General features: G+C 38.5%; 1 protein-coding gene across 1 annotated transcript in view; it reads right to left on the bottom strand.

Moving 5' to 3' along the window:
* Positions 1-13,962, bottom strand: part of LOC109255524 (phospholipid-transporting ATPase ABCA3-like) — a 120,024-nt gene that overhangs the window by 42,171 nt on the left and 63,891 nt on the right. Inside the window, exon 13 of the mRNA XM_053894585.1 lies at positions 1,376-1,505. Within this exon, the coding sequence (XP_053750560.1) occupies positions 1,376-1,505 (130 nt within the window). The remainder of the gene's footprint in view (positions 1-1,375; positions 1,506-13,962) is intronic.

Raw genomic sequence — 13,962 nt, 5'->3', positions numbered from 1 at the left:
TGCACTGTTGGTGGGAATGCAAACTGGTACAGCCACTATGGAAAACAGTGTGGAGGTTCCTCAAAAAAAAAAAAAAAAAAAAAAAGATCTACCCTATGACCCAGCAATAGCAGTGCTAGGAATTTACCCAAGGGATACAGGAGTGCTGATGCATAGGGGCACTTGTACCCCAATGTTTATAGCAGCACTTTCAACAATATCCAAATTATGGAAAGAGCCTAAATGTCCACCAACTGATGAATGGAGAGGTTGTGGTTTATATATACAATGGAATGCTACTTGGCAATGAGAAAGAATGAAATACGGCCTTTTGTAGCAATGTGGGTGAAACTGGACAGTGTTATGCTAAGTGAAATAAGTCATATAGAAAAACACAGATACCATATGTTTTCACTCTTATGTGAATCCTGAGAAACTTAACAGAAGACCATGGGGGAGGGGAAGAAAAAAAAAGTTAGAGAGGGAGGGAGGCAAACCATAAGAGACTCCTAAAAACTGAGAATAAACTGAGGGTTGATGGTGGGTGGGAGGGAGGGGAAAGTGGGTGATGGGTATTGAGGAGGGCACCTTTTGGGATGAGCACTGGGTGTTGTATGGAAACCAATTTGAGAACAAATTTCATAATAAAAAAAGATAAAGATATCAAAACTTCCTATGAAACTGTTAATTTTACTCAATTCTTTTTGCTTTGTTTTATTCACATTTTATAATCTCCATCAATCTTTCTTCAAGTTCACTGGTTCTCTCTTGTGACAATTGATTAAATCTACTATTAAGCCCTTTTAATGAATTCTTCACTTTGGTTATTATACTTTTCAACTCCAGAATTCCCAACTGGCTCTTCTTTTCATAATTTCTACCTTTTTACTGATATTTTCTATTTGATCTTGTTTTCATACATTCCATTATTTCTTTAAAAATTTTTTAAATGTTTATTTCTGAGACAGAGAGAGACAAAGCATGAGTGGGGGAGGGGCAGAAAGAGAGGGGGACACAAAATCAGGCTCCAGGCTCTGAGCTGTCAGCACAGAGCCCGACGTGGGGCTCGAACTCACAGACCGCAAGATCATGACCTGAGCCGAAGCTGGACTCTCAACCGACTGAGCCACCCAGGCGCCCCTACATTCCATTATTTCTTAAATCATGGTTTCCTTTAGTTCTTTGAACATTTTTTGTTACAATGGTTACATTGTAAAATATTTGTAAAACCTGATATCTGGTATCTCTCACATGGAATTATTTACAACTTAAAAGAAAGTGAATTACTGAACAATTTTATGTATCATTGAACTGACTAAATTGTAAACATCAAAAGGATACACAAAAGTCTTGTAAGTTTGATCTACAGTGTCTATGACACTCTGAAGAGACCTACCTGAGAGAATAGACAGAATAGTGGATTTTCCTGCTCCATTGTGTCCTAGAAGAACAGTAATCTGCCCCATATATAAATTCAAAGACAAGTCTTTTACAGCTATTTTGGTAGTATTTTGCACTCGGAATTCCTGTTGGGGAAAATACACAAATATTTACTTCATCTATCACTATCACTTTGAAAGAACAAACACTCATATCAACTATTTATACAAGAAACCATACCACATAATCAATCTCGTGAGGAAAAAGAAATAAAAATTTAAGAAGGATGAAATTGTGATTGGAACAAATTAATTGACGCCATAACACGAGTTGTAAAATTTCACAGTAAATATATAAACATCCCTCAGTAATATCCATTCATGCTTTGATTCAATTAACATCTTAAAGCTGATAATGCCATAATCTTCTTCAGTTCATGCATTTGTCCTGGTTTGGAGAACTGCCAACAGAAAACCTGGATTAAACATCTAAAACATAGATATTTTATAGGCATCTCAAATTTCTTCTTTTGTGTAGGTTAGCAGTGCTTCTGCTTAAGATGCAAAGATATGGAAAGAGCATCACTCTCACTCTAGAAAACAAGAAACTAAATAATCTAAAAAAATCTTAAGTTTTCTTGAACTCATCAGAGGGGTGATATTTCCAGGCAACCAATCAGCCTTAAATTTAAGAAAAGATAGACGCCCTCAAGGAGAGATGATATACAAACATCTGCTTGTCTGGAGAAAACACAGGCACTGTGAAACTAGTAAAAGGATTCTGGTCAATTTTTGATGAAAATAAAGCAAAAACACTTGAAGAAACAATATCTAAATTAAAAAGTTGGGATTCAAGCCCATTTCATTCAGACTTCAAACATCTATTCCTTCCAATATAACTAACAGATGGTGAATAAAGCAAAACATCTTGTGTAACAACAACAAAAAAAAGGCTATTTCTCTTTTATTCCAAATGGCAGTAAAAGTTTTTTTCCTAGGTGTCGTCCTTAATACCCATCACCCATTTAGCCCACCCCCCATTCACCTCCCTCCATCAACCCTCAGTTTGTTCTCTATCCTTAAGAGTCTCTTATCGCTTGCTTCCCTCTCTCGTTTTTTACCCCTTGCCATATGTTCATCTGTTGTTTCCTAGATTCCACATGAGTGAAATTATATGCTTTTTGTCTTTCTCTGATGTATTTTTCTTAGCATAATACACTCTAGCTCCACCCACAATGTTGGAAATGTCAAGGTTTAATTCTTTTTGATGGCCGAGTAATATTCCAGCGTATGTGTGTTCGTGTGTGTGTGTACACACACACCACATCTTCTTTATCCATTCATCAGTTGATGGACATTTGCGTTCTTTACATAGTTTGGTTATTACTGTTAATGCTGCTATAAACACAAGGGTGCATATACCCCTTCAAATCTGTATTTTTGTATCTTTTTCTTTTATTTTTTTAATGTTTATTTTTGAGAGAGAGACAGAGTATGAGCTGGGGGAGGAGCAGAGAGAGGGAGACACAGAATCTGAAGGAGGCTCCGGCTCTGAGCTGTCCACACAGAGCCTGACGTGGGGATCGAACCCATGAATCACGAGATCATGACCTGAGCCAAAGTTGGACACCTAACCGACTGAGCCACCCAGGCACCCCTGTATCTTTTTCAAAATTCAACCAAGCCAACCTCAAATTCTCCCTCAATGTCTTCAATATCCATAAATTTCTCCAACAACCACCCATTGTTCAAGGCACAAGACCAACAGCTACATTAGTGTCCTCCTTTTCCTTCAATTTCACAAGCAACCATTAAGCAACAATGATTTCAGGAACAGATTCCTTAATGCCCCTTACCCATTTAGCCCACCCCCCATCCCACAACCCCTCCAGTAATCCTCTGTTTGTTCTCCATATTTAAGAGTCTATTATGTTTTGTCTCCCTCCCTGTATTTATATTATCTTTGCTTCCCTTCCCTTATGTTTGTCTGTTTTGTATCTTAAAGTCCTCATATGAGTGAAGTCTTATGATATTTGTGTTTCTGTGACTAATTTCACTTAGGATAATACCCTCCAGTTCCATCCACATAGTTGCAAACGGCAAGATTTCATTCTTTTTGATTGCCAAATAATACTCCATTGTATACATATACCATATCTTCTTTATCCATTCATCCACTGATGGACATTTGGACTTTTTCCATACTTTGGCTATTGTCAATAGCACTGCTATAAACACTGGGGTGCATGTGCCACTTTGAAACAGCATACCTGTATCCCTTGGATAAATACCTAGGAGTGCAATAGCTGGGTCGTAGGGTAGTTCTATTTTTAATTTTTTGAGGAACCTCCATACTGTTTTCCAGAGTGGCTACACAAGTTTTCATTCCCACTAGGAATGCAAAAGAGATCCTCTTTCTCCGTATCCTCACCAACACGTGTTGTTGCCTGAGTTGCTAATGTTAGCCATTCTGACAGGAGTGAGGCAGTATCTCATGGTGGTTTTGACTTGTATTTCCCTGATGATGAGTGATGTTGAGAATTTTTTCATGTGTCGGTTGGCCATCTGGATGTCTTCTTTGGAGAAATGTCTATTCATGTCTTTTGCCCATTTCGTCACTGGATTATTTGTTTTTTTGGGTGTGGAGTTTGATAAGTTCTTTATAGATTTTGGATACTAACCCTTTATCTGATATGTAACTTGCAAATATCTTCTCCCATTCTGTCGGTTGCCTTTGAGTTTTGCTGATTGTTTCCTTCGCTGTGCAGGAGCTTTTTATTTTGATGAGGTCCCAATAAGTTCATTTTTGCTTTAGTTTCCCTTGCCTCCAGAGACGCGTTGAGTAAGAAGTTGCTGCAGCCAAGGTCAAAGAGGTTCTTGCCTGCTTTCTCCTCAAGGATTTTAATGGCTTCCTGTCTTACATTTAGGTCTTTCATCCATTTTATTTTTGCGTATGGTGTAAAAAAGTGGTCCAGGTTCATTTTTCTGCATGCTGCTGTCCAGTTTTCCCAGCACCACTTGCTGAAGAGACTGTCTTTATTCCATTGGATATTCTTTCCTGCTTTGTCAAAGATTAGTTGACCATACGTTTGTGGGTCCATTTCTGGGTTCTCTTTTCTGTTCCATTGATCTGAGTGTCTGTTTTTGTGCCAGTACCGTACTGTCTTGATGATTTTGGCTTTGTAAAACAGCTTGAAGTCTGGAATTGTGATGCCTTCTGCTTTGGTTTTCTTTTTCAAGATTGCTTTGGCTATTTCGGGTCTTTTGTGGTTCCAAACAAATTTTAGGATTGTGTGTTCTACCTCTGTGAAGAATGCTGGTGTTATTTTGATAGGTATTGCATTGAATATGTAGATCGCTTTGGGTAGTATTGACATTTTAACAATATTTGTTCTTCCTATCCAGAAACATGGAATATTTTTCCTTTTTGTGTGTGTCTTCTTCAATTTCTTTCATAAGTTTTCTATAGTTTTCAGTGTATAGATTTTTCACTTCTTCAGTTAGATTTATTCCTAGGTATTTTATGGGTTGGTGCAACTGTAAATGGGATTGATTCCTTGAATTCTCCTTCCATTGCTTCATTATTGGTGTATAGGAATGCAACTGATTTCTGTGCATTGATTTTATATCCTGCAACCTTGCTGAATTCATGGATCAGTTCTAGCAGTTTTTTGGTGGAATCCTTTGGGTTTTCCATATAGAGTATCATGTCATCTGTGAAGAGTGAAAGTGTGACCTCCCCTGCCTGATTTGGATGCCTTTTATTTCTTTGTGTTGTCTGATTGCAGAGCCTAAAACTTCCAATACTATGTTGAATAACAGTGGCGAGAGTAGACACCCCTGTCTTGTTCCTGATCTTAGGTGGAAAGCCCTCAGTTTTTCCCCATGAGGATGATATTAGCATTGCGTCTTTCATATATGACCTTTATGATCTCGAGGTATGCTCCTTCTATCCCTACTTTCTTGAGGGCTTTTATCAAGAAAGGATGCTGTATTTTGTCAAATGCTTTCTCTGCATTTATTGAGAGGATCATTTGATTCTTGTCCTTTCTTTTATTGATGTGATGAATCACATTGTTTTGTGGATATTGAACCAGACCTGCATCCCAGGTATAAATCCCACTTGGTCGTGGTGAACAATTTTTTTAATGTATTGTTGGATCCAGTTGGTTAATATCTTGTTGAGGATTTTTGCATTCATGTTCATCAGGGAAATTATCTATAGTTCTCCTTCTTCGTGAGGTCTCTGTCTGGTTTTGGAATCAAGGTAATAATGCTGGCTTCATAAAAAGAGTTTGGGAGTTTTCCTTCCATTTCTATTTTTTGGAACAGCTTCAAGAGAATAGGTGTTAACTCTTCCTTAAATGTTTGGTAGAATTCCCCTGGAAAGCCATCTGGCCCTGGAGTCTTGTTTTTTGGCAGATTTTTGATTACTAATTCGATTTCCTAACTGGTTATGGGTCTGTACAAATTTTCTATTTCTTCCTGTTTCAGTTTTGATAGTGTATATGTTTCTAAAATTTGTCCATTTTTTCCAGATTGCCCGTTTTATTGGCATATAATTGCTCATAATATTCTCTTATTATTGTTTTTATTTCTTCTGTGTTGCTTGTGATCTCCCCTCTTTCATTGTCGATTTTAGTTACTTGGGTCCTTTACTTTTTCCTTTTGATCAAACTGGCTAGTGGTTTATCAATTTTGTGAATTCTTTCAAAGAACCAGCTTCTGGTTTCATTGATCTGTTCAACTGTTTTTTTGGTTTTGATAGCATTGATTTTTCCTCTAATCTTTATTTTTTCTTGTCTTCTGCTGGTTTGGGGTTTTAGTTGTTGTTCTTTTTATATCTCTTTAAGGTGTAAGCTTAGGTTGTGTATCTGAGAACTTTCTTCCTTCTTTAGGAAGGCCTGGATTGCTATATGTTTCCCTCTTATAACCACCTTTGCTGAGTCCCAGAGGTTTTGGGCTGTGGTGCTTTCATTTTCATTGGCTTCCATGTACTTTTTAATTTCCTCATTAACTTCTTGGGTAGCCCATTCATTGTTTAGTAGGACGTTCTTTAGTATCCAAGTATTTGTTATCTTTCCAAATTTTTTCTTCGAGTTGTGGTCTGAAAATATGCACGGTATAATCTCGATCTTTTTGTAGTTCTTGAGGGCTGATTTGTGTCCCAGTAGGTGATCTATTCTGGAGAAAGTTTCATGTGCACTGGAGAAGAATGTATATTCCACTGCTTTAGCATGAAATGTTCTGAATATATCTGTTAAGTCCACCTGGTCCATTGTGTCATTCAAAGCCATTGTTTTCTTGTTGATTTTCTGTTTAGATGATCTGTCCATTGCTGTAAGTGGGGTGTGGAAGTCCACTACTATTATGGTATTACTATCAATAAGTTTATGTTTGTGATTGATTTATATATTTGGGTGCTGCCACATTTGGAGCATTTTATTCCATTTATTGAAGGTCTGATATCTTCCACTTGTGTCTTCAGCACAGTCACTATCTTTATGTTCTATTGATCTTTGTGTCTACTTTTGTGCCAGTACCATACTGTTTTGATCACTACAGCTTTGTAGTATATCTTGAAATCTGGGATTTTGATACCTCCAGCTTTGTTCTTTCTTAGGATTGCTTTGGCTATTCAGGCTCTTTTTTTTTAAATATGAAATTTATTGTCAAATTGGTTTCCATATAACACCTAGTGCTCATCCCAACAGGTGCCCTCCCCAACACCAATCACCCACCCCCTTCCCTCCCACCCCCATAAACTCTCAGATTGTTCTCAGTTTCTGAGAGTCTCTTATGTTTTCGCTCCATCCCTCTCTAACCTTTCTTTTTTTTTTTTCCTTCCCCTCCCCCATTGGTCTTCTGTTAAGTTTCTCAGGATCCACATAAGAATGAAAACATATGGTATCTGTCTTTCTCTGTATGACTTATTTCACTTAGCATAACACTCTCCAGTTCCACCCACGTTGCTATAAGAGGCCAGATTTCATTCTTTCTCATTGCCTCGTACTAGTCCATTGTGTATATAAACCACAATTTCTTTATCCGTTCATCAGTTGATGGACATTTAGGCTCTTTCCATAATTTGGCTATTGTTGAAAGTGCTGCTATAAACATTGGGGTACAAGTGCCCCTATGCACCAGCACTCCTGTATCCCTTGGGTAAATTCCTAGCAGTGCTATTGCTGGGTTATAGGGTAGGTCTATTTTTAATTTTTTGAGGAACTCCACACTGTTTTCCAGAGCGGCTGCACCAGTTTGCATTCCCACCAACAGTGCAAAGGGTTCCCGTTTCTCCACATCCTCGTCAGCATCTATAGTCTCCTGATTTGTTCATTTTGGCCACTCTGACTGGCATGAGGTGGTATCTGAGTGTGGTTTTGATTTGTATTTCCCTGATGAGGAGCGACGTTGAGCATCTTTTCATGTGCCTGTTGGCCATCTGGAGGTCTTCTTTAGAGAAGTGTCTATTCATGTTTTCTGCCCATTTCTTCACTGGATTATTTGTTTTTTGGGGGTGGAGTTTGGTGAGTTCTTTATAGATTTTGGATACTAGCCCTTTGTCGGATATGTCATTTGCAAATATCTTTTCCCATTCTGTTGGTTGCCTTTTAGTTTTTTTGGTTGCTTCCTTTGCATTGAAGAAGTTTTTTATCTTCATGAGGTCCCAATAGTTCATTTTTGCTTTTAATTCCCTTGCCTTTGGGGATGTGTCAAGTAAAAAATTGTTGTGGCTGAGGTGAGAGAGGTTTTTCCCTGCTTCCTCCTCTAGGGTTTTGATGGTTTCCTGTCTCACATTCAGGTCCTGCATCCATTTTGACTTTACTTTTGTGAATGGTGTAAGAAAGTGGTCTAGTTTCATTCTTCTGCATGTTGCTGTCCAGTTCTCCCAGCACCATTTGTTAAAGAGACTGTCTTTTTTCCATTGGATATTCTTTCCTGCTTTGTCAAAGATGAGTTGGCCATACTTTTGTGGGTCCAATTCTGGAGTCTCTATTCTAATCCATTGGTCTATGTGTCTGTTTTTGTGCCAATACCATGCTGTCTTGATGATGACAGCTTTGTAGTAGAGGCTAAAGTCTGGGATTGTGATGCCTCTTGCTTTGGTCTTCTTCTTCAAAATTACTTTGGCTATTCAGGGCCTTTTGTGGTTCCATACAAATTTTAGGATTGCTTGTTCTAGCTTCGAGAAGAATGCTGGTGCAATTTTGATTGGGATTGCATTGAATGTGTAGATAGCTTTGGGTAGTATTGACATTTTGACAATATTTATTCTTCCAATCCATGAGCATGGAATGTTTTTCCATTTCTTTATATCTTCTTCAATTTCCTTCCTAAGCTTTCTATAGTTTTCAGCATACAGATCTGTTACATCTTTGGTTAGGTTTATTCCTAGGTATTTTATGCTTCTTGGTGCAATTGTGAGTGGGATCAGTTTCTTTATTTGTCTTTCTGTTGCTTCATTATTAGTGTATAAGAATGCAACTGATTTCTGTACATTGATTTTGTATCCTGCAACTTTGCTGAATTCATGCATCAGTTCTAGTAGACTTTTGTCGGAGTCTATCGGGTTTTCCATGTACAATATCATGTCATCTGCAAAAAGTGAAAGCTTGACTTCACCTTTGCCAATTTTGATGCCTTTGATTTCCTTTTGTTGTCCGATTGCTGATTGTTGTCTGATTTTGCTGTCTGATTGTTGATTCCAACACTATGTCAAACAACAGTGGTGAGAGTGGACATCCTTATCGTGTTCCTGATCTCAGGGGGAAAGCTCTCAGTGTTTCCCCATTAAGGATGATATTAGCTGTGGGCTTTTCATAAATGGCTTTTATGATGTTTAAGTATGTTCCTTCTATCCCGACTTTCTCGAGGGTTTTATTAAGAAATAATGCTGAATGTTGTCAAATGCTTTTTCTGCATCGATTGACAGGTCATATGGTTCTTTTCTTTTATGATGTGATGTATCACACTGAGAGATTTGTGAATGTTGAATGGGGCCTTCAGCCTAGAAATGAATCCCACTTGATCATGGTGAATAATTCTTTTTACAAGCTGTTGAGTTCAATTTGCTAGTATCTTATTGAGAATTTTTGCATCCATAATCATCAGGGATATTGGCCTGTAGTTCTTTTTTTTTTGCTGGGTCTCTGTCTGGTTTAGGAATCAAAGTAATACTGGCTTCATAGAATGAGTCTGGAAGTTTTCCTTCTGTTTCTATTTCTTGGAACAGCTTGAGAAGGATAGGTATTATCTCTGCTTTAGATGTCTGGTGGAATTCCCCAGGGAAGCCATCTGGTCCTGGACTCTTATTTGTTGGGAGACTTTTGATAACTGATTCAATTTCTTCGCTGGTTATGGGTCTGTTCAAGTTTTCTATTTCTTCCTGTTTGAGTTTTGGAAGTGTGTGGGTGCTTAGGAATTTGTCCATTTCTTCCAGGTTGTCCAGTTTGTTGGCATATAATTTTTCATAGTATTCCCTGATAATTGCTTGTATTTCTGAGGGATTGGTTGTAATAATTCCATTTTCATTCATGATTTTATCATTTGGGTCATCTCCCTTTGCTTTTTGAGAAGCCTGGCTAGAGGTTTATCAATTGTGTTTATTTTTTCAAAAAACCAACTCTTGGTTCCATTGATCTGCTCTACAGTTTTTTTAGATTCTATATTGTCTATTTCTGCTCTGATCTTTATGATTTCTCTTCTTCTTCAGGTTTAGGGTGTCTCTGCTGTTCTGCTTCTATTTCCTTTAGGTGTGCTTTAGATTTTGTATTTGGGATTTTTCTTGTTTCTTGAGATAGGCCTGGATTGCAATGTATTTTCCTCTCAGGACTGCCTTCACTGCATCCCAAAGCATTTGGATTGTTGTATTTTCATTTTCATTTGTTTCCATATATTTTTTTAATGTCTTCTCTAATTGCCTGGTTGACCATTGGTTCTTTAGTAGGGTGTTCTTTAACCTCCATGTTTTTGGAGGTTTTCCAGACTTTTTCCTGTGGTTGACTTCAAGCTTCATAGCATTGTGGTCTGAAAGTGTGCATGGTATGATGTCAAGTCTTTTATACTTATGAAGGCTGGTTTGTGACCCAGTATGTGATCTGGAGAAGGTTCCATGTGCACTTGAGAAGAAAGTATATTCTGTTGCTTTGGGATGCAGTGTTCTAAATATATCTGTCAAGTCCATTTGATCCAATGTATCATTCAGGGCCCTTGTTTCTTTATTGATCCTGTGTCTAGATGATCTATCCCTTGTTGTAAGTGGAGTATTAAAGTCCCCTGCAATTACCACATTCTTATCAATAAGGTTGCTTATGTTGTGATTGTTTTATATATTTGGGGGCTCCCGTATTCGGCGCATAGATATTTATAATTGTTATTTCTTCCTGATGGATAGACTCTGTAATTATTCTATAATGCCCTTCTTCATCTCTTGTTACAGCCTTTAATGTAAAGTCTAGTTTGTCTGATATAAGTATGGATACTCCAGCTTTCTTTTGACTTCCAATAGCATGATAGATAGTTCTCCATCCCCTCACTTTCAATCTGAAGGTGTCTTCAGGTCTAAAATGAGTCTCTTGTAGACAGCAAATAGATGGGTCTTGTTTTTTTTTTTTTTATCCATTCTGATACCCTATGTCTTTTGGTTGGAGCATTTAGTCCATTTACATTCAGTGTTATTACTGAAAGATATGGGTTTAGCGTCATTGTGATGTCTGTAGGTTTCACGCTTTTAGTGAGGTCTCTGGTACTTTGTGGTCCTTGCAACATTTCACTAACAAAATCCCCCTTAGGATCTCTTGTAGGGCTGGTTTAGTGGTGATGAATTCCTTCAGTTTTTGTTTGTTTGGGAAGACCTTTATGTCTCCTTCTATTCTGAATGACAGACTTGCTGGGTAAAGTATTCTCGGCTGCATATTTTTTTCTATTGATCACATTGAATATTTCCTGCCATTCCTTTCTGGCCTGCCAAGTTTCAGTAGATAGGTCTGTCAATAGTCTTATAGGTTTCCCTTTATATGTTAGGGCCTGTTTATCCCTAGCTGCTTTCAGAATTTTCTCTTTATCCTTGTATTTTGCCAGTTTCACTATGATATGTCATGCAGAAGATCGATTCAAGTTACGTCTGAAAGAAGTTCTCTGTGCCTCTTGGATTTCAATTCCTTTTTCTTTTCCCAGATGAGTGAAGTTCTCAGCTATGATTTGTTCAAGTACACCTTCAGCCCCTTTCTCTCTCCTTCTTCTTCTGGAATTCCTATGATACAGATATTGTTCTGTTTGATTGCATCACTTAGTTCTCTAATTCTCCCCTCACACTCCTGGATTTTTTTATCTTTTTCTCAGCTTCCTTTGTTCCATAATTTTATCTTTTAATTCACCTATTCTTTCCTCTGCCTCTTCAGTCCAAGCTGTGGTTGCCTCCATTTTTATTTTGCAGCTCATTTATAGCATTTTTTAGCTCCTCCCGAGTATTTCTTAGTTCCTTGATCCCTGTAGCAACAGATTCTCTGGTGTCCTCTATACTTTTTCAAGCCCAGCAATTAATTTTATGACTATTATTCTAAATTCACTTTCTGTTATATTGTTTAAATGTTTTTGATCAGTTCTTTAGCTGTCGCTACTTCCTGGAGTTTCTTTTGAGGAGAGTTCTTCTGTTCATCATTTTGGATAATCTCTGGGGTGGCATAGAACTGCAGGGCACTTCCCCTGTGCTGTCTGGAGTAACTTGTGTTGGTGGGTGGGTCTACAGCCAGACCTGATGTCTGTCCCCAGCCCACCACTGGGGCCAGAGTCAGACTGCTGTGTACCTTATCTTCCCCTCTCTGAGGGGCGGGACTCACTGTGGAGTGGTGTGGCTCCTCTCTGGGCTACTTGCACACTGCCAGGCTTGTGGTGCTGCTTTGATGGGATCTGTTGTGTTGTCCGGGTGGATCCACAAGGTGAACAGGGGTGGGAGGGGCAGGCTCAGCTCGCTTTGCCATCGGTGGTCCCCTGTGGGAGGGGCCTTGCAGCACTGGGAGGGAGGCTGACCCGTCGGAGGGATGGATCCACAGAAGCACAGTGTTGGGTGTTGTCTGGTGCAAGCAGGTTAGGGGAACAGGTTCCCTTTGAGGTTTCGGCTGGCAGATGGGAGAGGGAGATGGTGCTGGCCAGGGCCTTTGTTCCCCGCTGAGCTGAGCTTTGTCTTCTGGGGCTCAGCAGCTCTCCCTCCTGGTATCCTCTTGTCCTCCTGCTCTCTGAGCAGAGCTGTTGACTTATAACATTCTAGATGTTAAGTACTGCTGGCTGTCAGAACTCATGCAGTCCAGCCCCTCCGCTTTTGCAAGCCAGACTCAGGGATTCCACCTTGCTGGGTGGGCTTCCCCTCCACTGCCATGGTTCCCTCCTGCCAGTCTGTGTAGCATGCACCGCCTCTCTGCCCTTCCTACCCTCTTCTGTTGGCCTCTTGTCTATGCTTGGCTCTGGAGAGTCCCTTCTGCTAGTCTTCTGGTGGTTTTCTGGGTTTTTAGGCAGGTGTGGGTGGAATTCAAGTGATCAGCAGGACGAGGTGAGCCCAGCCTCCTCCTACGCCGCCATCTTCCAAAAATTATTCATGCGCTTTTATGATTCCATTCAAATTTCAGTATTATTTGTTATAGTTTTGTGAAAATGCTATTTGCATTTTGACAGGGATTGCATTGAGCCTGTAGATTGCTTTGGGTAATGTGGACATTTTGACAATATTAATTCTTCTAACCCATGAGCATGGAATATCTTTCCATTTGTTTGTGTTATCTTTAATTTCTTTCATCAGTATTTTATTTTTTTCAGAGATATTTACAACTATTATATCCTCTGACTGATCCTGATCCTTTGACCGATCCCTTTATCATTATGTACTGTCTTGTTACATTTTTTGTTTTAAAGTCTATTTTGTCACACATAGTATTGCTAGCCTGGATTTATTTTTCACATTCATTTGCATGGTCAATGTTTTTCCATCCTTTCACTTTCAGTCTGTACGCATTTTTAGATCTGATGTGAGTCTCTTGTAGGAAGCATTATAGATGGGTCTTGGGTTTTTCCCCCCATTTTGATACTCTGTGTCTTTTGAGTGACATGGATTATGAGCATTTAGTCCATTTACATTTAAAGTAATTATTGATAGTTATGTAACTACTGCCATTTAAGATTTTGTTTTCTATTTTTTATTTTTAGTTTTGCTTTGTTCCTTTCTTCTCTTGCTTTTTCTCTGGTCAATGTGTATCTATAGTGTTTTGTTTGGCTCTATTTTTGTGTGTATCTATCACAGGTTTTGGGTTTGTGGTTACCATGAGATTTATATATAACATCATAATACCAGTTTATATTAATTTGATGGTCATTTAAGTTCAAACACATTTAAAAAAAACAAAGAAAATTGTTTTTTCTTTTTCCTTCTTTTCTGTCTTTAGTTTCTTATCCACATTCAAGTATATATTATTTTACATCTTTTTATTCATATTTTTCATATGCATAATTATGCATAATTATGGCCACTTTTGGACTTAAAGAAGTCCCTTTAACATTTCTTGTGAGGTTAGTTTAGTGGTGATTAACTCCTTTATCTTTTGTTTGAGAAACT

The sequence above is a fragment of the Panthera pardus genome, unplaced genomic scaffold (assembly GCF_024362965.1).
Source record: "Panthera pardus isolate Hobbes unplaced genomic scaffold, ASM2436296v1 HiC_scaffold_5, whole genome shotgun sequence".
NCBI lineage: Eukaryota > Metazoa > Chordata > Mammalia > Carnivora > Felidae > Panthera > Panthera pardus.
The sequence above is the reverse complement of the archived record's forward strand: the minus strand, read 5'-3'. Positions and strand labels throughout refer to the sequence as shown.